This window comes from Bombus affinis, chromosome 11 (genome assembly GCF_024516045.1).
Source record: "Bombus affinis isolate iyBomAffi1 chromosome 11, iyBomAffi1.2, whole genome shotgun sequence".
NCBI classification, from domain to species: domain Eukaryota; kingdom Metazoa; phylum Arthropoda; class Insecta; order Hymenoptera; family Apidae; genus Bombus; species Bombus affinis.
The window spans coordinates 392183-417809 of NC_066354.1; the positions used below are offsets into that span (position 1 = coordinate 392183).

Below are 25627 nucleotides of genomic sequence, written 5' to 3' on the forward strand. Positions count from 1 at the left end.
ATTCGGTAACCTCTAGAGAAGTGAAAGGTTTAATGGGGAGAGACATTTGGAAGGGAGAATGCAGGTATTCTGTTATTTCCGGAGCGGTATTGGAGGAATGTGATTTGAAAATGTTGGATAGGTAGTTGACGAAGAGGTTGGCTTTTTCCATAAGGCTTCGTGCCCATCCGCCTTGCGGACAGCGAATTGGTGGGATTATTTGGGGGAGACGCGTGAGTTTCCTGGAATCCTTCCATAGTGAGTAGTTGGAGTCGGCAGAGGGGGACTAATGGACGAGGTACTTTTGCATCATTTTTGAATTTTTTAATGATTTTAGTTGACTTCCTGGTTGCGTTGTTTAGCTTGCGTCTGTCGTCCGGTGTTCTATGGGTTTGCCATACTCTTCTTAGTCTTCGTTTTTCTGTAATTTTGTTTAATATGTAATGGGGATATTCGTGTGTACTGATAGAAGTCTTAGTAGGTGTTGAGGAGCGGATGGCGTTTATTATGCTCGTGTTTAAGTATTCTGTGGCAGTTTCTATATCTGCCATTGTTTTTAGTGAGATTGAGGCAGAGGTTGAGCGGTTAAAAATTTCTTTAAAGAGCCGCCAGTTGGTGAGTTGGTTGTGAATAAGGCCATTAGGTGGGTTCTCGATTATTGCTGAACCGACTATTGCCATTACGGGGGAGTGGTCGGAAGAGAGTTCAGTCGAGGAGTTGATTTGGACATATCTGGGCGAGATATTTTTGGTTATGAAGAAGTCGAGTAAATCGGAGGTTTTGTTAGTGTCAGTGGGCCAGTATGTGGGTTTATATGTGGTGAGGTAGTTGAGATTGTTGGTGGTTATGCTTTTCAGGAGGTTTTTGCCTCTTGCTGTGACAAATCTGCTGCCCCATTGGGTATGTTTGGTGTTATAGTCTCCTCCAGCTATGAATCTATTGCCCAGGGCGTCAAAGAGGCTGTCGAAGTTCTCATTAGCAATCGAGTGTCTGAGAGAGCAGTATACTGCTGAGGTGGTGATTGTACCATGGCAGTCTTCTATTGCTACGCTTGTGCCTTGAAGATAGTCTTTCTAGAATGATGGAAGCTCGTAATGCTTCATGCTGGATTTGATGATGATTCCGGTGCCGCCGTGTGCACTTTTCACTGGGGTGTTGGGTATGGTAGAAGTTGTAGCCGTGTATTTTGAGGTAGTTTTTGTCGGTGAAGTGGGTTTCAGATATGAGGATTACGTCTATTTGCTGTTGTTTTAAGAGAGTTCTAGTTCAAATTTGTGCTGAGCTAGACCGTTGGCGTTCCATAGAGCTATACGCATTGGTTTTATTTTGCTTCTGTGCGTATTAATTTATCCATGAAGAGTGTAAGTAGTGACAGTAAGTTGTTAATTTGTTCTGTTTGCTTCTCGATAAGTTTTTCGAGTCTGGTGAAGTTGTCTGTGTTTTGTGGGGTGGGAATACTATGTTCTGTGTGTTCACTGTGGGTTTTCGAGTTGTTTACGTTTCCTTGTGCTGCCTGGGCATAGGACATTGATGGTATGGCGAATTTTTTGGGTCTAGGTTCTTGTTTGGTTATCTCCTTGGGTGTCAGTTTTGGATACTTGATATTATGTAGTGTTTTATACGCTGAGCATCCTTTGTAGTTCGCAGGATGCTCTTCTTGACAGTGGATGCACTTCGCGGGGGTTTCTGGGGATTTAGTGCATTGGTCAGTGGGGTGACTACCTGCTCATTTTACGCACCGGAAATTATGGTTGCAGTATTTCTGCGTGTGGCCGTATCTTTGGGAGCTTTTGCATTGTACTATCTCTTTCTTTACAAGAGGTGGTTCGATCTTAACTATGGAGTTCATCAGCCGGTTGACGTTGTAGATTTCTTTGTTATTTTTTTTTTGTTTTATATCTATGAGAAATAGTGATAGTAGGTTTTTTGTGATTCTATGTCTTAAGTTGCTGATGTTAGTTACTTCGTGGCCGTGCTTTAACAGTTCGAACTTTAGTTCGTCTACGTCGACTGAGTGGTGGATATTGCGTAGCACCACTCGAAATGGTCTTTCTTGCTTGAGTTGGAATGTGTGAAAGTTGGCATTCAGGGTTTTTAACAACTTCGTTAATTTTCTGTATGCGTCTGGGTTGGCCGGCAGGGCTTTTACACTGTTGTTGCTGATTTTCAATTTATATTCGTCCTTGCCGATTTCTTTTTGGGTTGTCTTTGTCATTGATTGAATGTCAATGACAATGACATCATCGATGAAGATTGGCGCTGGAGGGGGGGGGGGGTTTGTGTAGGTTGTGTATTTACCTCTGTGGTTGTATCCATAGCGACTTCAGCCTCCAGTATCGCGAACCTGTTGTGGGTGGTCACTTGGCTGGCTGGCGGGTTGGTTTGCCTTTTGCTCAAATTGGTCCTGCTAGCTTCGGGTTTGCGTTTTTTCGCAAGAGGGTTTGTAAAGAGGGGTGTATTGCCCCTTTGCCATGGGGGAGGAAGAGCGGCGTTGTTGTAACTCTGCTCCGTAGAGCCCGTTTGGGATGATTGGGCCATCGTCGATCTAGTTAATTCAATATGAAATAACTAGTCGAGAGGCTGTGTGAACACTTGGCTAGGTTTGTTGGATTCGCTTTCGACAGATGGGCGTCACGTGTTGTTTTGTGAACTTCACAGGGCACTGGATACACGTCTGCACGCTTCGGCACTCACCAGCAAACTGATTTCACAAAACTTGATGGATTTCTCACCCACTGCTATAAGGCTTACACTTTTGGATTGGATAGATTGTTTCTGTTTTTAACTACGTTATATTAAATATATCAATAAATTTTAACTGTTAAGTAAAATCAAAGTGAACAAACTCATAGATATATTTTATCTCTTTAATCTTCATTTTCTCATTAGCATCTTTTCTGTACTATTCTTATAATACACCAAACTTTCGCTACATTATTCAGTTTACGACAGAGTACTATATGTATTTAGCCGTTTTACTAGTAAATTCCGTAATAATAATACAAACCGAAGATTGTTTCCCAATGTAGACTGGAGTTTCCTAGCATCAGGGACTTTTTTAAAATTTAGAGCGCTTTCTTTGAACAGTATCGTACATGTGCACTGTTCCGAATGTTTCTAAAGATTAGATGTTTTCATGTAGGTGTAAATGCGGATGAGATATTGAAGCCCGATCCGCTGCTAGTACACTCCCGAGAAGAAATCGAAAGGCTGCAAAATGCAAACGCGGTGCTGCAAGATAAAGCGAGGGATCTTGAGGAAACTCTGGCCGAGCGAGATTGCTGTGAAGATTCTGACGCCACGATTCACTTTCTTAGAGAGAAGATAAGATATCTTAGAGAGGGTTTCGCGCTTGAAAAGAAAGAGTACTGTTCGCTACTTTCTCCGCTTCGTAGACCTCGTTTAATCGTTTCCACTTCCCAATGAATCGTTGGTAGCAGAATGATATACATTATTGTTCATATGTATCTGGACGTTTGGTCGATTAACTTTGCTCAAATAAATCTACGACTGCAGAAACATACATAGCGTTTCTTCCAAATTTACATTTACCTGAGGAAATCACACCAACATTCTGGTTATATACTAATGTTACGATAATGAAATTTCATATTTTTATTTTAAACATTAATATTCGACATATGTAATTTATAGTAAATTTTAACTAAACTGAGTCTGAAACCTTACATTCTTGATAAGGCAAGAGTTGCTTATTTCCTCTTAGGCCTTTTAAATTTCTATTTTATCCATCAAAATGTTTTGTATTTCCAAACCTGATTAATTTTATGACTTCAATGTATCTCTTCTATCAAAACTATCCATGAAACATACTTCTTTGAAAATTTTTTATGGCCTCAGTTGCAAGGTGTCAAAGAAATATTCTTGCCCTGACAGATTGCGAGACATGGTATCGGATTTGAGATTGAAGCTGGCGCAGACCGAGGAGGACATTAGCTGCCCCGCGATATATCGTTTAAGGGCAAAGCTGCGTGATCTTATGAAAGGTGAAGCGGTTGAACAACAGATTTCCAAAGTTGTGGAGAAATCGATTGAAACCTTGGTGGATCTTTCTAAGAGCTGCGATGATCTGCGTTTGGAAAACGAACGTCTTCTTGCCCAAGTGACAGATTTGCGCAGTGCATTGGTTGATCTCAAAGGAAAGGAAATGCCAGAAACGATATTACAAACGGCTGAAACAACCACAGTGCCGGAGTATATTGACATTTCAGATTTATTGTATAAGCTGAACAACTGTGAGGATGCCGTGGCTGATCTAAGAAAGCAGTTAGAACAAAGAGACGAGCAGATCGATGCACTGAACAAAGAATTGGAATCGATGATCAGTCAAAAAGGTTTAGAGGAACAGATAGAAGCCATGAGAGAGGAACTTAGGAGGAAAGATGACAAGGTATCACATCTCGATGGTTCTAAACTTAAAGTTAACGTCAGCTGGCGATTCCAAATAAGTTTGTAAAACTTATTATATAGCAGCAAAAGTTAGTTAATATTGTAAAATGATAATACAATACATATCAAGACAATGTAACAATTTGAATTGATGCGAAGGTGACAACGAGAATTAGATGACATACCTTCCTCTCTATTTCATTCACACTCTGTGTTTCTTTTTCTAACGGTGTATTTCGATTTTAAAGGCAAACGAGAAAGAATTCGCTTGTAGTCATTTAGTTTAAATGGTCATTAAACGATCTGTTCGTATACTCATTCCTGTCAAAACAACTTTTTCGTGACGAACGCAAGCCAACATTCGTAGAAATTAGACCGAGCATCCAGAATGTTCAATGATTAATCCCAGTTTTTAATCTTCACTTGAACTTGTCAGTTCTGCCTGAGTAGCCGAGCTAAACGGACGTGTGAAACAGTGCTTAAGTGAAAGTGCGTCAATTGGTGAAAATAAAGTGACTAATGACAACGCCCATCGCCAAATGGTGGAAAATGTAACAGCAAATTCCCCCAATAAAAATAACAACCAAAGGTGAAACATATTTCATAAACAGAGCTACAAATACAACAAATCTAAGACAATCACTAAACGAAGATCAGGAGTGCTCAGCTATAAATGAAATAAAAATGGAAACATCAAAAAATAATGAGGAGAATAAAATCAGCAACGAACTAACCCACTAGGATGAAAGTTGGAAGGTGGCAACTTCCAACAAAAAACGCAAAGTAACACCAAGCACAAACGTTAGGAAAGCTATAGTAGCAGATAAGTAACAATGGCTACAAAACTCGCCGAAACTCCATCAGTGCATTGCCAGAAGGAAAAGAAATAGACCCAGCCGAAAAACCAATAAACCATATCGCTAAACCACCACCAATTTACATAGATGCACAAATAATACACCGTCTCATTGAACTACTGAACAACACGACAGGAAAAGAAAACTATAGTATAAAACAATTAAAAGCAGACCAAGTAAAAGTACAAAATGGCAACCCAGAAACTTTAAGAAAAGTGACAAAAGCACTAAAAGAGAAAAACGCCGAGTATCACACTTACCAGCTCAAAGCCGATAAAAGTTACAAAGTAGTAATCAGTTTACCGCTATTTCTAATAGAACTTCAACCTAAAAATAATAACAAAGAAATTTTTTAAATTAAAAAAGTTCTAAACACAATAGTAACAGTGGAGCCAGCAAGACATAAAAAAGACATACCGCAATGCATACGGTGTCAGCAATATGAACAATATGGCAATATACACAAAAAATTACTGCAGCAGAAATCTGGCGTGTGTCAAATACGCAGAAAAGCATCTAACAATAAACTGTCTATACGTAGGAAAAATAAATAAAGTAAAATTCTATAACTGTAATGGAAACCACCCAGCTAGCTACAAAGGCTGTGTAGTCAGAAAACAACTGCAACGTAAACTATTTCCGCCGCTACGAAACAGGACATACAATAATTTACAAGCGCAACAGGACAGTACAAAATCCCAGACAATACCAAATTCATAGCACGCAATAAACACTAACCACAGCAGCACCAACACCTTTGGTAGCCGAAGCTACGCGCAAGTAATTAACCAAAGCCACCCTTAGACAGCCACCCAAAATAAGAACAATAACAGCAACGACACTACAAAAATCAAGGAACTGTTCGAACAATCCATCAAAAACACCGAAATGCTAATAAAAATGCTAGGCGAACAAAACGCAGTTCTCAGCCAACAAACGCAACAAATCACAGTCATGCTACAACTGCTTACAAATGTGCCAAGCAAAAAATAAAAACGGACCCGCTGAAAATAGCAGCCTGGAACTCAAACGGCCTACAACAACGGGCCCTCGAAATTAAAACATTCATATACAATAACAATATAGACATACTACTTGTCTCAGAAACACACTTCACTACAAAAAGCTACTTGAAAATACCATACTACACAATATATGATACCAAACACCCCTCAGGAAAAGCTCACGGAGGGACAGCAGTGATAGTCAGAAACGATATCAAACATTATCTACACAGCCAAATTAACAAAGAATATTTACAAGCAACCACCGTTACAGTTCAAACTAGCAGCAACTACTTCCAGTTGTCAGCAGTATATGTGCCTCCACGACATAAAATAACATCACAAATGTGGGAAGAATACTTCCAGGACCTAGGGGACAAGTACATCGCAGCGAGAGACTACAACTCAAAGCACACTCTATGGGGGTCAAGAAACATTACACCTCGAGGCAGAACACTGGAAAAATACATTAGAAATAATAACCTCAATATATTATCAACAGGAACACCGACACATTGGCCGACTGACCTGAACAAAAAACCAGATCTTCTGGACTTTGCAGTTACAAGGGGACTAAACACAAATAAACTAAAAATAACACCCAACCTCGAGTTCAGCTCCGATCATACACCCATAATAATTGAATACAGAAACAAACCAATACACTATAGAAAACCAGAAACACTATGCAATAAAACCACCAAATGGCAAACTTTCAAAGAAATAATAGAAAGCAAAATAAACTGCAACATCCCGTTGAAAACTCCTGAACACATAGAACAGGCAGTAGCAACATTGACAGCAACTATTCAAGAAGCAGTAAGGACAACCACTACACCCGAATCAACCAGCAGACAAACAATAACAATCCCGCAAGAAATACTCGACAAAATTAGAGAAAAAAGAAAAGCAAAAGCAGAATGGCAAAAATACAGAACTCGAGAAAACAAAAAACACTTAAAAAACTTGCAAAGGAAATAAAAAACAAAATAAAGGAGCACAACAATAACGAATTCGCAAAGTACATAGGGACACTCTCCACACACGAGAACACCAACTACTCACTATGGAAAGCCACGAAAAAAATAAGGAAGCCAATAATACCCGTCCCAGCAATCAGAAAAGCAGATAACACATGGGCAAGAAGCAACGAAGAACAAGCTGAAGAATTCTCCAACCACCTCTGCAACACATTCACACCAAACATTATCAACAACAGCAACCTCAAAAGTCATAAGGAGGAGGATCCACAAACCACTATTAGCACAACCGATAAGGAATACACCATACCTAAAACATCAGCACAAGAAATTAGAAACATAATTGATAAAACAAAAAATAACAAAGCACCAGCAATCTACTTAATCAATGGCAAAATCTTGAAAAACCTTCCGCCAAAAGCAACAAGACTAATGACAATAATATTCAATGCAATTCTAAGAATTCAATACTTCCCCAAACCATGGAAATTAGCACAGATCAAAATGTTACATAAACCAGGCAAAGACCCGCACCAAACTGCATCTTACAGACCAATATCACTGCTTCCAGTATTTTCCAAAATACTGGAAAAAATAATATATTGCCGGATAAAAACAATAATACAGACAAAAAAACGAATACCCACCAATTTGGTTTTAGAAACAAACACTCCACGATAGAGCAAATGCACAGGCTTATAAACGAAATAATAGTAGCACTAGAAAAAAGGAATACTGCACAGCCCTCTTTATAGACATAGAGAAAGCATTCGATAAAATTAACCATGAAAGTCTACTACACACAATTAGGAAACAACTCCCGGAGCAAATACACCAATTAATAAAATCCTACCTAAGCAGCAGAACATTCGTAATAAAAATCAAGGACACACATTCTCAAGTTAAAGACATCAAGGCCGGGGTACCACAAGGAAGCGTCCTAGGCCCAATACTATACACATTATGCACGGCGAACATTTCAACAACTACCAACAGCACAGTATTGACATTCGCGGACGACACAGCTATACTAGTCAGGCATACTAACCCAGAAACGGCAGTCAAAATACTACAAGAACATATCATAAAAATAGAAAATTGGCTACAAGAAAAACAAATAAAAGCAAACCCCAATAAATGCAACCATATTACATTCACGCTACGAAAAAAGATACCACCAAACATCCTATTGAACGGCACGCATATAACGCAAACAAAGCATGTCAAATACCTAGGACTTCACTTAGATCAACAACTCACCTGGAAACTACACATCAAATCAATAGTAGAAAAAATACAGAAAACAAGGAGACAAATGCATTGGCTAACAAGCAGAAAATCCAAACTAAGCATAGAAAATAAATTAAAAATATATAAAACGATCATAAAACCAATCTGGACGTATGGAATACCATTATGGGGGACGGCAGCAATGAGCCATATAAACAAAATAGAGGTAATACAGGCTAAAATCCTCAGAACAATAGTAAACGGACCTTGGTACGTCAGAAACGAAGATATAAGGAGGGACCTGGGAATGCCAACGGTCAAGGAAGAAATTAGCAGATACTCCGAGAAATACAAATCAAGAATAGCAACACACTCAAACCGGCTAGCTGCGGAAACATACAAAACCATAAACATGGACAGAAGACTAAAAAGGAAGCACCCAGTAGACCTCACAAAGGATATAACCTTGCAAACGTGAGGATGGTACCCCGCTGGGAGTAGCCACCAACATGTTAATATAACTGTTAAAAAATTCTTCCAAATGTCCAAATTGGACAAATTGAGAATATAAAGAATTAAATAAAAACAGAAAAAAAAAGCTTGAACTCGTGACGATGATTTTTGGGCATGCGACAGTTAACATTCCAATGGTTTCTGTCCCGTGGCACGCCACACACAGACCCCATTCTTCGGGCAAGATGATTACCAGATGTCGATGCATTCCCACAGTATATGTTCAATTAGTCTGAGGTCCCGCTATAAACCTTAAGATTTAGTTAATTAAGGTCCTTCAAACGGACAAACAGTCTTTATCCTAACAGTCCCTAAATCTACCACCTAATACGGGAAGAGACGGGAAATCTGCTTTTCTCACGAACGATGCTTCCCGTTAGCAACTTTCTCTCAGGGGCGGCGAGCATCCTTCTTCAACCACCAACATAGAAATTAACCAATTAACAGAAACGTTCATTTCCCTCACTTTTCGAACGAAGTTTTTCCTCGACGAATCCGATGATGATTTTAGGTTCAATAACAAATCCGCGGTTAACGGGATAGCAAAGAAACCTAAGTCGGACTCTTTGTTAAAAACGTGAAGTATTCACTGATCGTAAAGGCGTTGTTTTACTCGCTGATGAGATCGCACGAGAGAATGTTCCTCTCCGTCACAGTGACGCTGCGGAGGAAAACTATGACGGGTTGTATCTAAGGGCACGAGATCATCGGATTCGTGGAGAAAAGTCTTCGTTCGGAAAGTGAGGGAAATTGGCGTTGCTGTTAATTGGTCAATCTCCATTGTGGTGGTTAGAGAAGGATGCTAGCCGCCCTTGAGATAACGTTGCTGACGGGAAGCGTCGTTCGTGGAAAAAGACTGTTTGTCTGTATCGTTAACTAAAACTTAAGATTTATAACGGGTCCTCGGGCTGGCTAAACATGTACTGTGGAGATGCGTTGACATCTGGTAATCATCTTATCCGAAGAATAGAGTCTGCGTGTGGCGAGCCACGGGACAGAAACCGTTGCAATGTTTACTGTCGAGGGCCGCTACAACTATTTCTTTTTAAGGAGAGCTATACTATTACCCCATACCTTTGTTAGACAAAGCATTCATCCCTTGACCGTGGCTACGTTCGGCGACTGGTTGTCGCCTCGAGCCTAAGCTCATTATCACAAATCTCGAATAAATACAATCGGATTGAATGACGACAATTGCTTAATTACGGCTATGATTAGAACCTAGATTATAATTATAAATGTTAAGGGATTTTCCCAAAATTCCGAAGGGAAGGTTCCGGTGTTCCTTCATCTCCGACATATAAATAAAATACTTTTTAATGAGATTCGAAAATATGATATTTTATTGAATTGATATGATATTCGAAACCATGATACCAATTAAAAAGCAATTAAAAAACTGTAGCTCTCTTTTAGATCGCAGGACTGCTGAACAACCTAAGACAATCAGAAATAGACTTGTTGGGGTTATCTTCTCTGAAATCCGAAGTGGAGAACCTGAAATCAGAGTTACATGATCTCAAATCAGAGAGAACTGAATTACTGAACGAACTAAACAAACTGCGAGAAGCACTGAGGGATAGAGACGATCAGATAATAGATTTACTGGAGCAGAGGAACAACTTGGAGGAGGAGTACGAGAATAAGACGGCAGAATTACAGTCAAAACTTGATGAGGCAAATGACGGGATCGATGATTTGAAAGCTGAGATAACCAAATTGAAGAATGAGTTAGAAGAGTGTAAGAAGCTAAACGCGAAGCTGGAACAATGCTATTTGGACAAAAACGCACTTTCGGAAAAGCTACACGGCTTCGAAGAGGACCTTGCAGCCGCGAAAGCGATAATAGCGAATCTCGAAAGTGAGGTGGACACTTTAAAGCGAGACAAGGAAAATTTGTCGAATGAATTGGATGAGGCAAGGAAACAGGTGGGGATGTTCATTGGACGACTGGAGGATGAAAGGGCGGCCAGGTCTTCATTGGAGAAGGAACTGGAGAGAAACCGAGATGAGATTGAATTGTTACAGAGGGAGATTTTCGATCTGAAAGATCAGATCGATGCCGAAAGGAAAGAGAACGACAAGCTTCGCGAAACGTTAGAAACATCGGTCGGCGAGAAGGAAAAGTTGAAGGCTCGGTTAGAGCAGCTGGAGAACGAAAACGATGATCTGATGAAAAGGATGAAGGAGCTAGACAATTTGAATAACCAGCTAAAGAACGACTACGATAGCATGAAGCAGGCTTTGGACAATTTGCAAGCAGAAATCAACAAACTGGTGGATGAATTGGCCAAGGCGAAGCAAGAACGCGATGCGTTATTGAACGAGAATAACGGTATCAAAAAGCAGCTGGAACAAGCGATGGCAGAGAACGAGAGTCTGATAGCCAAATTGGACGAAGCTGGTAAAGAACTTAATAAACTGAAACTACAGAAGGACGAGCTACAGAAGAGTCTCGATGGGACCAATCTGGAGAACGACTCATTAAAACGAGATATGAAGGCGTTAAGGGATGACCTTGAGGATTCCAGAAGGCAAGCAGAGGAACTAAAAGCCGCTGGTGACGCGTTAAAAGCGACGGATAAGGATAAGGTACTTGAATTTGCAAAGCTGCAGGAACAAGTAGAGAACTGCAAGTTCGAAAATAATCGCTTAACGAAGGAAAATGATGATTTGAAATCTAAAATAATAGAATTACAAGGAAAGTTGGAGGAGTTGGATAAGTTAAAGGGAAGAAATACAGATTTACTGGCTGAAGTAGATCGTTTGAGAAAAGAATTAGAAAAAGCGTTGAAGGACATTGATCAATTGAAATCCGAAATAGGTTCCTTGAAGAGTGGACTCGATAGTTGTGTGGGCGAGATGCAAAAGCTGAGAATTGAAAATGGCGACCTCAAAAAACAAAACGAAACCTTGAAGTCTGGGATGCAAGCAATTAGCGATCGCTTAATGAAAGACAATGACGTTTTAAAAGCAAAAATCTCAGAATTGGAAGAAAAGTTAAGTGAATTGGATAAAATGAAACTAGAAAATGTTGATTTACTCGATGAAGTAGATCGGTTGAAACAGGAATTGGCAAAAGCCTGGGAAGTAGTTGATCGATTGAAATCCGAAGTAGCATCTCTGAAAAACGCACTCGATAAGTGCGTGGATGAGATGGAAAAGCTGAGAACTGAGAACGACCAGCTTAAATTGGAGAATCAAGCTTTCAAGTCTGATATTCACGAACTTGATGATCGCTTAACGAAGAAAATCGCCAATCTGAAAGCAAAAAACGAGGAATTGGAACAAAAATTAGTGGCATTCGATAAATTGAAGTCGGAAAATGAGGATTTACTTGGTGAAGTCCATCGGTTGAGATATGAATTGGAAAAAGCCTTAGAAGATATGGATCAATTGAAATCTGAGATAAGTTCTTTGGAAAACGGACTGGATAAATGTGTTGGTGAGATGGATCAGCTGAGAACTGAAAACAGCGGTTTGAAGTCTGAAATTCAGGGATTGAGGAGCGAAGGGGACAGTTTGTCGGTGGAGTTAAATAACTTGAAGAATGAGAATTCTCTTTTGAAAGGCGAAAGAGATCGATTGAGCAAGCAGTTGAACGACTGTAAGATGGAAAACGAAAAATTCAGAGTGGAGAAGGCTCACCTGGAAGCTGAAAATGAGAAGCTGAAAGGAGAGATAAATTCGTGCAAGGAAGAGAATGATAAATTAAAAGACGAACTTGGAAAATCACGGCAACAATTGCAGTCATCGAACGACGAATTGAATAAATTAAAGGCCAATCTCGACAGAGCTGAGGAGAAAATTCGGTCTCTGGAGCCGCTGATTTCCAGTTTGCATAGTGAAAATGATAAATTGCGGGACGATTTGACGAGTTTGGAGAATGAGGCCAACGATTTCAAAGCGAAATTGGCTAGAGAAACGGCTGACAATGAAAAGATGCAGAACGATCTGAAGATACTGGAGGATCAGGTGCACGATCTAAGTAAGAACCTGGACAATGCTAGGACAGAAAATGACACTTTGAAACGGGAAAATCAAGATCTAAGAGCCAAGTTATTAAATATGGATCATAATCTATCGAATTTGAAAGCGGAATGTGCGGATCTGAAACAAGAGATTGCTGATCTGAAGAAATTAATCGATGAATTAATAGAAAAAATTGCTAAGCTGCAAGCAGACATAGATCATTGGAAAATGGAGAACTGCAAACTTCAGGTGGACATTGATAAATCGAAAGCTGATCTTGAGAAAGCCTTGAAAGATTTGCTCGAATGCCAAGTAAATTGTGTTGATTTATAAATATTAACGTAAAAATGCGTATTTATCTTGGTATATATTTTTATTATAATATATTATTAAATTTTGGTATTAAATATTATGTTATACATACGTATATACATAATATACATAAATTTATTAAGTATTTTATTTATTTTAGCATTAATTTTAATGTTTTAGCGTAATTTTTCATTAAAAATATTTGTATACGAGAAATATCTTTGTTTATTAATTGTAAATTAATTGAAAAGAAGTGAAACATCCATTAATCTACAACACTTGTATTATTTTCAACGTTCCTAAATTTGATTTTAATATCTAATAGGCTTCGAAGAAAGTACTAGAAGCAGAGATGTACCGCCTTAAGGTTGAGAAAGGCGAGCTTGACAAGAAGCTTGTCGATTTAACGTCTCAACTCGAGCAACAAGAAAAAGCATACGAAGCAGAAAAATCGGCCAGAAATAAGGGTGATTCAGAAATCGCGGCCTCGAAGGAGGAACTGGATGCCTTGAAAAAGGAACTAGGAAAATTGAGAGCTGACAACAACAGATACAGAATCGAAATAGACGACCTAGGAAGACAGCTTGCGGTAACAAAAAATGAACTGGAGAAGTGCAAAGAAGAAGTTTCTGTATTAAGAGATGCCAATAACACGCTAAAGTCTCAATTGGATCTCTTGAAAAGTTTAAAGAACGAATATAATAAGTTAAAGGCTGATTTAGATTCTCTTAAAGAGAAGAACGTAAACCTTTTGCAAGATAGGAAAAATTTCGAAGACGAGTATATTAGACTGAAAGGAGAAGGCGATGGACAGAAAGCAGAGATCGATAGATTGAGATCAAACTTGAATGCAGAGGAGGCAGCTGCGGAAAAACTGAGGGCAGATCTTCAAAATTGCCAAACTGAGAACGATAGACTGCAAAAGCAATTAAACGAAGTGAAAAATGAGTTGGATGAACTAACAAAGGGAAACAATCGTATAAAGAACGAGATCGATAGGCTGAAGAAGGCGCTCGCGGACGCGGAAGCAAAGATAAAGTTGTTGGAAACTGAACTATCCGATTTGTTAACTGAGAAAAAAGAATTGGTCAACGAACTCCATCGTTTTCACGAACAGCTAAACAATCGTACAAACGAGCTAGAAGAGCAGATGACCGCAAAAGATGTGGCCAAGAAGGAATTGGCCGACATGAAGGATGAGCTGACCGCTCTAAAAGCGGCGTTGGATAAGGTTCGCAGCGAAAACGATAAGCTGAGAAACGAGAACGAAAAGCTGAATGTGGAATTAACCAAGTTGAACGGGCAATTAGAAACTCTGAAGGACGATAATGCGAAATTGGGAAACGAAAACGCGAATCTGAAGAACGAAAACGCAAATCTAAAGAATGACAATGCGAAATTGGCGGCGGAGTTAACTGGAACGAAAAACAAATTGGCAGAAGCGGAGAAACAGCTGAACAATCTAGAAAAAGAAAACGACGACTCGAATAACAAAATAGCCGATCTCGAGAACACAGTGAACGAGCTCGAACCTTTGAAGAAACAATTAGAAGATGCTAAAAAGGAACTGGATAGACTGAGGTCAGAACTAGATGGATTGAAATCAGAGAATTCAGAACTGCAAAACAATTTAAATAACGCGATAGAGCAATCGAATAGGTTAAGAAATGATTTGGACAAATTAAAAAGCGGTTACGACAAACTGAAGTCTGAATTAGCTGACTTGAAGGAGGAGAGAGATAGTCAGAAAGAACAAAACGCAGAATTGGAGAAAGAATTAGCCAAAATAAAGAAAGAGAATGCGAATCTCAAGGGCGAGTTAGCCGATTGTCAAGCGGAAAACGAAAGATTGAATAATGGATTGACAGATTTGAAGGCGCAAAATGCAAAACTCCAGGACGATTTAAACAAGGCGAGGAACGAAGCGAATAAGTTAAAAGCTGATCTGGATAAATTGAAAAGCGATTATGGTGAATTGCGGTCGGAATTAGGTAAACTAAGGGATGAGATGAATAGGCACAAAAAACGCGATACTGCGTTAGCCACGGATTTGGATAAATTGAAGAAAGAGAATGACGAGTTAAAAGATGGGAATGTGAAACTGAAAAGCCAGTTATTCGATTGTCAAGAGGAGAGGGAAAGGCTACGCAAGGAATTGGGAAAGCTGAAAAGAGAAAATGCAAAATTGAAAGAAGGTACGATAATTATCCTTTCATTTTGTTTGGAATCCAAATTAGAAGGGCAAGTGTTTGATCTTTTGTTCAGGTCACTTTGCAAATTTAAGCAGAGTGGTTAATGAACGGCATTTAATATTATTATTTACCTTAGACAGTATTAGGTATAATTTTACAGCGACAATCTTCTCCTCTTATTTCGACTTTAAATTACTCGTGCTCTGATATTTTTAGACCGTAAGAAGAATATAATATATAAGTTATAAATATAAGCAATAAAGTTATACATTAATGTTCTGTATAGAATTAAATAAGTTGAAAGAAAATTTCTTATTTGTTGAAACTTAATAAATATATATATTTTTAAAAGTATTCATGTAGTTGAATATTAGAAACTATAATATTGTTTAAAAGTTCAAACAATTTCTCATTTGGATATATACCATATTAGATTCTTTATGATAACATGAGATTGCATTAAAACCCTATGTGTTACGTCCGGTGACTCTGCGTAGCCCGGAATCCATCCCTCGATCGAGGCGGCCACTCGTTATGTCAATATAATTAGTTGGATTGTAATAATCATAAGGAACCGTCGTAAAATTAAGCATTTCGATTTGACCCTTAAGGCGGTAAGGTTCCTTATGGTTATTGCTCCATCAGGTAAAAGGTGGGGAAACGTGGATTTTCCCATTTTTCCCGCGATTTCCACCCGTAAGCGATCGGTGATGGGGCGACCAACACCCAGCAAGAGTTTTCGTCTGCGACAGTGTCACGACCGGCACTCTTCGAAACTGATGGGCTGATGACGGAGATCCACAAGATATCAAGGAAGTGTACGCGGCAGCAGGAGGTCCTGGGTCCAGACCCGACACCCAGGATTCTCCCTACTTCATAAGATAACCACTTTTTATGCGACCGAGTTGTAAGAGTTTCAGTTTTGGAAAGTCACGGCTGGAGTTCGGAACTAAACTATCATTATTATAATCAATTTATCAATCGTCACCGAACTTCACTGGTTCAACATCTTCCGAACAGTCAACATCTCTAGACTGGTTCTACGACTACAGATCAGTCAACAACTCTGCACTGGGTTCACTTCTTTAACTCAGTCAACATCTCTTCATTCTTTATATCTACTTTTGATCACTCATCTAATTAACACATATATGTACGCACCGAGCGTAATCACCTTGTTTACAAATTGTTGGAATAAGGAGTAAACCTATCACCTCAGCGTTATAATCAATTCAACCACCTCTATTATCCTAAACGAAATAGGGAATCGATCAGTTTCGTTGCATCGATTGTATAATTGTAACGGGAATTTACGACTCCCGTTGACGCGCTTCCTCGAGATCGCGTCTCTCCGCGAACGGTTGAACACTATGTATATTACATATTTTCTTTTTACGAAACGAAATATATTATATATATATATATTTTTAATGAAATGAATTTTATGTAGTGAAAAAGGTGGAGCCCAAGGAAACGGAGATGGACAAAGATATTTTGGATGACTGCGGTGATTTCATAAAGGCGAATGATTTACTGGGGAAGAAATTCAAAAAACAGAATGAAGGTAAAAATTACATTAACTTCTCTACAAATAAAGAACGCGAAAGTTCCGAAGACTGATTTTTATCGTTTTATTGCTTGTTACAACCGCAAATTCATGATTAAAGCAACTGTTATTAACGAATGCTACTGAATACGACTATTTAGAACTTTTATTTGATGCAATTCCTGATCTTAATCTAAATGAGCTTACGATCTTAAAAACTTTGCTGATTCTACAATTATTTATAAAGATCTCATTGTCAGTAGCTCACATAAAAGTGTGACTATATAATTGAAATAAATCGTATCTGTATTAATACTTCTCAATGACGTGTATCGTAAATCGAATCGAATTAAATTTATTTAATTTTATTGTAAATATTTATAAATACTTAATGTTTATATATTATTATATATACTACAAATATTTTTCCTCGTTCCTTGATAAAGATGGAAGTGCATGAATAGTTCAAAGTTCAAGAATTTTCGTTTCCATACTTGCTTTAAAATGGGAAATAAAAGTCCATCGTGGTTACATCTATTATTTTACATTATGATGTATATTACTAAATACAACGCAATATTATGCTAATTAAATCGATAGAAGAGGGAAATAATTATTATAGCTGAACAAAAAGTCATGAATTTTTAAAACGAAAAAAAAGTTTCTTAAATAAAAATATGTTAAATGAAAGAAAGGTATAGAATTGTTTCCAAATTCAGAGTTTCAGAGTTTATATAATTTTAATGATTTACATTTGATAGTATTCATACTCACAACCTATCAGATCCTTAGTTATCCAATCCAAGTATATTGTATTCCTAATTTATACCTTAAATTATAAAGTGTAAAATATACATTTTATAACATTTAAAATAGGTGTGCTGCGCATTCGGAATTATATTAGATATTTGGAAGGTAAAACTACAGAACCGAAAATGGCGGACAGACCGGAAGAAGAACCAGAAATTGATCCAGTATTAAGGAAAGATATTGCAGATTTGTTGAAGAAATCTCACGATTTATCTAATGATATCCATCAAACGGAACAGGAAATAAAAAATCTTGGAGTATGTATAACATATACGATAGATAGGTATATTAAACAAGCTTTATATTTCAAATATTTGAAGCTGTATATTTCGAAAGACTAACATGTAACATATTTAATAAGGGAATTGGTTTATTGATAACGTATCAAGTGATTGTTTCTGTGTTCTTGAATAATTTCCTACTAAAGCAGTTTTCGAAATTTCTTCCGTTTTAAACTATTTTGACAACTAAAAAGGTAAGAACCTAAATTAAATTTATGTTATTATTTTGAAGTTCTTAAGGATAAAAAACTGTGACTATTGATAAGTGATAAACGACTTTACATTTCTTCTATTATAATTAGATATATTCGTTTTATTGAAATAGTCTATTTCATAAAACTTCATAAAAAAATAAAAATCAACACATTGTTTTGGTTTTTTTTCGTAATACTTAGAAATGTATAAAAGCTTAAATATTTAAATATTTAAATAAAATATGTTTCTTAATAATAAAGATTATTTGTAATTAGATGTAGCTTTACGGAAAAACTCATATTTATATGTATATGTATTAATACGATCATTTATTATTTTAATGTAATGCACAGGCTAAACCTGGCGAGGGCATTTTCGATCCTGACAGCTGGTTAAACGTAAGTCAGAAGACGAGATCCATTAGATATACTAGCAGAATTTACATACTATTAGAATTTTATTTTTGTATATTTCTAATGGCCCAATGATTCTATGTTAATCGGGACTTGGCACTAGCTACAATTTTTATGCAAAAAAGATTTCCTTAATGAAAGGTGAGAGAGACATATTTATAGATAGATAATTCAAATCTTTGACAAAAAAGCTCCCATTTAAAAATGTAAGAATGAAAAAATGTATTCTCATAAGCTTTCGCGTGAAATGGTTCTAAATTCGAATCTTCAACAAACGTAATAAATCATAACATAAACGTTAATAATTCACGCGTAATTTCTCATAAGAGAAATTTGAATTTTTTATTTCTCATTTTACCTGCAAATTTATTGGTATTGATTATATCTTTCATATCATCAGTTATTTAAGAATCGGTGCTGTAACATTATCAAGAATTTCTATAATGAAAAATAATTTAAAAAGCGCTTTATTCATATATGGAAATGTTTAATATATAGATAGGTACAAATATTTTTTGATATATACGAATATTGGTGCGTTATTGAATTATGTAATATTGATATAATATTGTATTACCCCGACGTTGGTTACCGCATGTGAATCACAATGATATGGATTAGTGATGTTACTTACTAACTGAATAAACCTGATAGATCTAATAAATCATTCCGTACTCCAGAGATTAATAAATGTCTTACATTCTCCGTTCTATTAAATTGAACGTCCTAAATGTATCTTCGAATTGAAGTAAAAATTTAAATAATATAACTTTAAATAAATTACATTCATACTTTTCTTCATCTATCAAAAAATGGAATATTTATAACTTAATTGTCAGCTTTATCAATTGAATCTATTCTCTGTGACGAAAATCTTTTAGTTATGTTCATAAAAATACGACATTACGTAAATATTTTCCAATCTTTTCCTTTGTTCTTTTTCTTTGCAGTCGTTGACATTGACACAGTTAGCTGAGCTTCACGATAAGATTTGCCAGTTGACATTGGACATGGTGCATCAGGACAGCAGAGCGGTGCCGTGCGATGGTTATGAACCAGCGACTCCGTCAAAGGCGGATTATAGTATTTTGAACCAGCGTATAGCAGCTTTGCAGAAACAGATAGCGGAGAAGCAAATGGAGGCAGGATGGAAGCTTCAGGAACTGAGGAGGGCTCTTCAAAACGAGCAGGCTAACTTAATTCGAATCTCTGATCAGATGAACTTTGAGAGAAAACGCAATTTGAACCTTCAGCATAGCATAGATGATTCACCGTAATCCGGTTTTCCTTTAACCTCGTTCATCGTTCGACGATCGTTTTCTCCAAGACATTCCATGGGTGAGAAGAATTATATTCCCTCGGTTCTTAAAGCTAATGACTTTAACGAATGCATAGTGAACTATAAGATCAACAGATCGTATAAAAAAACAAAGGTCCTAAAATTGTGTTATTGATGATACATTTGTTTCTTATTTAGTGATCGCCGATGTAAGTATATGTAAATAAAAAGTATGTTGTTACAAAATTAATATTTAAACTTTCTTCTGTGATTTGTTGTTTTCACGTTAGTTCCGCATCTCTAAATATTCAATATGTTAAAAATGAACATTGCTCGACGAAATAGAAAGAGGGTCTTGATATTCATGAGAACGAGAACAATGTATTGCAATTCACTCATAATTCTGGCAGTTGAATGCAATTTTAAATTAAAAAGAAAGTTGCTTTGTAATTACATTTCAAGTAAGTGTCACGTAAAATAAAAATGGGGTAGCTCAGACGAAAAGAAAAATAAAATGTAACAAAAAAAAAAAAAAAAAAAAAAAACAAGAGAATTTATTTCTTGAACTCTGAGTTTACACTGACTGCGATTTGGTTCTGAGCTCCAGCCGTGATTTTCCAAGATTGAAGTTCTTACAATTTGACTTTCGGTGGGATCTGTTTCTTTTTTGTTTGTCACCCCTCAATATTCCTACCACCCTGTAAGCGTACACAACTGTTGCCACGCTTCTAGAACATTCGGTGGAAGGGCCGTTGGGATATCGATGACTCATTAGGCACTTCAGCGATATACATTGTCGCCAAGGCCGCCACATCCTTATCTCCATCATCGGTCCATCGGATTTGAAGGGTGCCGATCATGCCGCCATGTACCAATACTGTCACAAGACGGTCATCTTTGCTGTTACATTTCAAGGACATTAAACCCATCCGAACGAAACTATACCCCCACAGAAAAGGAACTCTTGGCCATCGTATGGGTCGTGAAAAGACTTAGGTAATACTTGTTAAGACGACGCTTCATTATTCGAACCGACCACCAAGCCCTTAAGTGGCTACACAATTACAAAGACCCCTCTAGTCGACTCATTCGTTGGAGACTTAGACTCGAAGAATACGACTATGAAATCAAATACACAAAGGGTAAAGATAACACAGCTGCAGACGCCTTATCTAGGGTTCACGCGGTAACTCGCAACGAAGTAGTTAATCTCGACCTATTAATTGACCACACTAATTCATTCAACGCATGAAAAGACAACAACGAGAATCCGAAACTCTTAGAAACTAAACCGAATGATCAAACATTTTACCAATTAACTCGAAACGATTTAGGAGAATACGACGAGACATTTTGGATCAGAAAACTTTACAAAATTCTTAAAAATACAACGAAAATCGGCATAGGAAATAACAATTTCACTGAATTAGAGAAAACGCAGATTAAACTCATGCTAATATATTTTAACGACACATACAAGGAAATTACTTATGCGCCTAACCCCATCTTAAAACTAGACGAAAGCGAAATACTACAATCAATAAAGGAAAACCATAACAACACCGTAGGACATTTAGGTATACAGAAAACGTATCAACAGATTAAGGATAAGTTCAAAATCCGCGGCCATTTTGAAAGAGTAGAAAACTTCGTGAAGACATGCGACGCATGTCAAAAGGAAAAACTAACACGTATCAGAATCGTGTAAAATAATATCGCTATGGACATCATAGGACCGATGACGAAAACCAAACGCGGAAATCAATATATACTTTCAATTCACGACGAACTTACGAAATATCTGATACTTGTTCCCCTTAAAACGCAACGAACTGAATCTATAATTAACGCGCTCATTGAGCACTATATTTACATATTTTCGGCACCAAAGACGATTCTAACAGACCAAGGATAAAATTTTGTTAGCGATTTAATGACGAAATTTGAGGAGGCCTTTAAAATCAAACACGTCAAAACAACTTCATTTCACCCACAGAGTAACGGATCCCTTGAAAGAACACATGCCTCGGTTAAAGATTTAATTCGTACTGCATTACACGACAATGACAAAAAATGGGACGAAGTACTTAATTCTATTTGTTTAGGATACAACACCGCAAAACATGAAGGAACAGGATTCTCCCCCTTCGAATTGACTTTTGGGCGAAAAGCGAACTTACCTTCCGCAATATCCAAATTCCCCACATTTACCTACGACAGGTCCGCCTGTGCAGACGACCTAAACGGACGTGCGAAACAGTGCTCCAGTGAAAGTGCGGCAAGAGGAAAGAAAAAGCGGCAAAGTAAACGCCCATCGACAAAACGTGGAATCATGCAGATTCCACCAATAAAAGTAACCAATTCAGGAGAAACATATTTTATAAATTGAGCTACAGACTCTATATATGTAGAAAAAAAGACGATAATGTAACGTAAATCACGTCAGAGACCAGGACACACACACACCGCGGGAAGGATGGTTTTTTTTTTTTTTTTAATTTATTAAAATTCACAATTTGTCCAATTTGGACATTTGGTGGAATTTTTTAACGGTTAAATTAGCATGTTGGTGGCTACCCCCAGCGGGGTACCATCCTCGTGTTTGTTAGTTTATGTCCTTTATAAGGTCTGCTGGGTGCTTCCTTTTTAGTCTTCTGTCCATGTTTATGGTTTTGTATGTTTCCGCAGCTAGCCGGTTTGAGTGTGTTGCTATTCTTGATTTGTATTTCTTGGAGTATCTGCTAATTTCTTCCTTGACCGTTGGCATTCCCAGGTCCCTCCTTATATCTTCGTTTCTGACGTACCAAGGTCCGTTTACTATTGTTCTGAGGATTTTAGCCTGTATTACCTCTATTTTGTTTATATGGCTCATTGCTGCCGTCCCCCATAATGGTATTCCATACGTCCAGATTGGTTTTATGATCGTTTTATATATTTTTAATTTATTTTCTATGCTTAGTTTGGATTTTCTGCTTGTTAGCCAATGCATTTGTCTCCTTGTTTTCTGTATTTTTTCTACTATTGATTTGATGTGTAGTTTCCAGGTGAGTTGTTGATCTAAGTGAAGTCCTAGGTATTTGACATGCTTTGTTTGCGTTATATGCGTGCCGTTCAATAGGATGTTTGGTGGTATCTTTTTTCGTAGCGTGAATGTAATATGGTTGCATTTATTGGGGTTTGCTTTTATTTGTGTTTCTTGTAGCCAATTTTCTATTTTTATGATATGTTCTTGTAGTATTTTGACTGCCGTTTCTGGGTTAGTATGCCTGACTAGTATAGCTGTGTCGTCCGTGAATGTCAATACTGTGCTGTTGGTAGTTGTTGAAATGTTCGCCGTGCATAATGTGTATAGTATTGGGCCTAGGACGCTTCCTTGTGGTACCCCGGCCTTGATGTCTTTAACTTGAGAATGTGTGTCCTTGATTTTTATTACCAATGTTCTGCTGCTTAGGTAGGATTTTATTAATTGGTGTATTTGCTCCGGGAGTTGTTTCCTAATTGTGTGTAGTAGACTTTCATGGTTAATTTTATCGAATGCTTTCTCTATGTCTATAAAGAGGGCTGTGCAGTATTCCTTTTTTCTAGTGCTACTATTATTTCGTTTATAAGCCTGTGCATTTGCTCTATCGTGGAGTGTTTGTTTCTGAAACCAAATTGGTGATCGGGTATTCGTTTTTTTGTCTGTATTATTGTTTTTATCCGGCAATATATTATTTTTTCCAGTATTTTGGAAAATACTGGAAGCAGTGATATTGGTCTGTAAGATGCAGTTTGGTGCGGGTCTTTGCCTGGTTTATGTAACATTTTGATCTGTGCTAATTTCCATGGTTTGGGGAAGTATTGAATTCTTAGAATTGCATTGAATATTATTGTCATTAGTCTTGTTGCTTTTGGCGGAAGGTTTTTCAAGATTTTACCATTGATTAGGTCGATTCCTGGCGCTTTGTTGTTTTTTGTTTTATCAATTATGTTTCTAATTTCTTGTGCTGATGTTTTAGGTATGGTGTATTCCTTGTCGGTTGTGGTAATAGTGGTTTGTGGATCCTCCTCGGTATGACTTTTGAGGTTGCTGTTGTTGATAATGTGTGGTGTGAATGTGTTGCAGAGGTGGTTGGAGAATTCTTCAGCTTGTTCTTCGTTGCTTCTTGCCCATGTGTTACCTTCTTTTCTGATTGCCGGGACGGGTATTATTGGCTTCCTTATTTTTTTCGTGGCTTTCTATAGTGAATAGTTTGTGTTCTCGTGTGTGGAGAGTGTCCCTATGAACTTTGCGAATTCGTTATCGTTGTGCTCCTTTATTTTGTTTTTTATTTCCTTTGCAAGTTTGTTTAAGTGTTTTTTGTTTTCTCGAGTTCTGTACTTTTGCCATTTTGCTTTTGCTTTTCTTCTTTCTCTGATTTTGTCGAGTATTTCTTGCGGGATTGTTATTGTTTGTCTGCTGGTTGATTCGGGTGTAGTTGTTGTCCTTGCTGCTTCTTGAATAGTTGCTGTCAATGTTGCTACTGCCTGTTCTATGTGTTCAGGAGTTTTTAACGGGATGTTGCAGTTTATTTTGCTTTCTATTATTTCTTTGAAGGTTTGCCATTTGGTGGTTTTGTTGCATAGTGTTTCTGGTTTGCTATAGTGAATTGGTTTGTTTCTGTATTCAATTATTATGGGTGTATGATCGGAGCTGAGCTCGAGGTTGGGTGTTATTTTTAGTTTATTTGTGTTTAGTCCCCTTGTAACTGCAAAGTCCAGAAGATCTGGTTTTTTGTTCAGGTCAGTCGGCCAATGTGTCGGTGTTCCTGTGGATAATATATTGAGGTTATTATTTCTAATGTATTTTTCCAGTGTTCTGCCTCGAGGTGTAATGTTTCTTGACCCCCATAGCGTGTGCTTTGAGTTGTAGTCTCTCGCTGCGATGTACTTGTCCCCTAGGTCCTGGAAGTATTCTTCCCACATTTGTGATGTTATTTTGTGTCGCGGAGGCACATATACTGCTGACAACTGGAAGTAGTTGTTGCTAGTTTGAACTGTAACGGTGGTTGCTTGTAAATATTCTTTGTTAACTTGGCTGTGTAGATAATGTTTGATATCGTTTCTGACTATCACTGCTGTCCCTCCGTGAGCTTTTCCTGAGGGATGTTTAGTATCACATATGGTGTAGTATGGTATTTTCATGTAGCTTTTTGTAGTGAAGTGTGTTTCTGAGACAAGTAGTATGCCTATATTGTTATTGTATACGAATGTTTTAATTTCGACGGCCCGTTGTTGTAGGCCGTTTGAGTTCTAGGCTGCTATTTTTAGAGTGTCTGTTTTTACTTTTTGCTTAGCACGTTTGTAATTAGTTGTAGCATGACTGTGATTTGTTGGGTTTGCTGTCTGAGTACTGCGTTTTGTTCGCTTATCATTCTGGTTAGCATTTCGGTGTTCTTTATGGATTGTTTGAGCAGTTCTTTGATTTCTGCAGTGTCATTGTTACTATTGCTGTGATATTGGTTGTCTGTATGTGTCGATTCGCTGGTTACTTGAGCGTAGCTTAGACCACCAATGGTGTTGGTGCTGTTGGGTTTGGTGTTTGTTGCTTGCTCTGTATTTGGTATTATTTCGGGGTTTGTGCTGTCCTGTTGGACTTGTATGTTAATGTTTGTCCTGTTTCGTAGAGACGGGAACAG

General features: G+C 37.6%; 1 protein-coding gene across 1 annotated transcript; it reads left to right on the forward strand.

Moving 5' to 3' along the window:
* Nucleotides 1–3883: 3883 nt before the first annotated feature.
* On the forward strand, nucleotides 3884–20266 carry LOC126922076 (myosin heavy chain, non-muscle-like). Its single transcript, XM_050734286.1, has 7 exons — nucleotides 3884–4387; nucleotides 10387–13254; nucleotides 13580–15449; nucleotides 16897–17010; nucleotides 17869–18059; nucleotides 18632–18676; nucleotides 19642–20266. Exons 1-7 carry the CDS (start codon nucleotides 3884–3886, stop codon nucleotides 19966–19968), a joined length of 5919 nt encoding a protein of 1972 aa, XP_050590243.1. The 3' UTR covers nucleotides 19969–20266.
* The last annotated feature ends 5361 nt before the right edge of the window (nucleotides 20267–25627 follow it).

Bases quoted from the DNA above. Each gene is read 5' to 3' on its own strand.
- LOC126922076 (XM_050734286.1), top strand. From the start codon at position 3,884: ATGGTATCGGATTTGAGATTGAAGCTGGCGCAGACCGAGGAGGACATT. The intron at 17,011-17,868 runs GTAAAAATTACA...CATTTAAAATAG, and splicing joins ATTCAAAAAACAGAATGAAG to GTGTGCTGCGCATTCGGAAT. The intron at 18,060-18,631 runs GTATGTATAACA...TGTAATGCACAG, and splicing joins AGGAAATAAAAAATCTTGGA to GCTAAACCTGGCGAGGGCAT.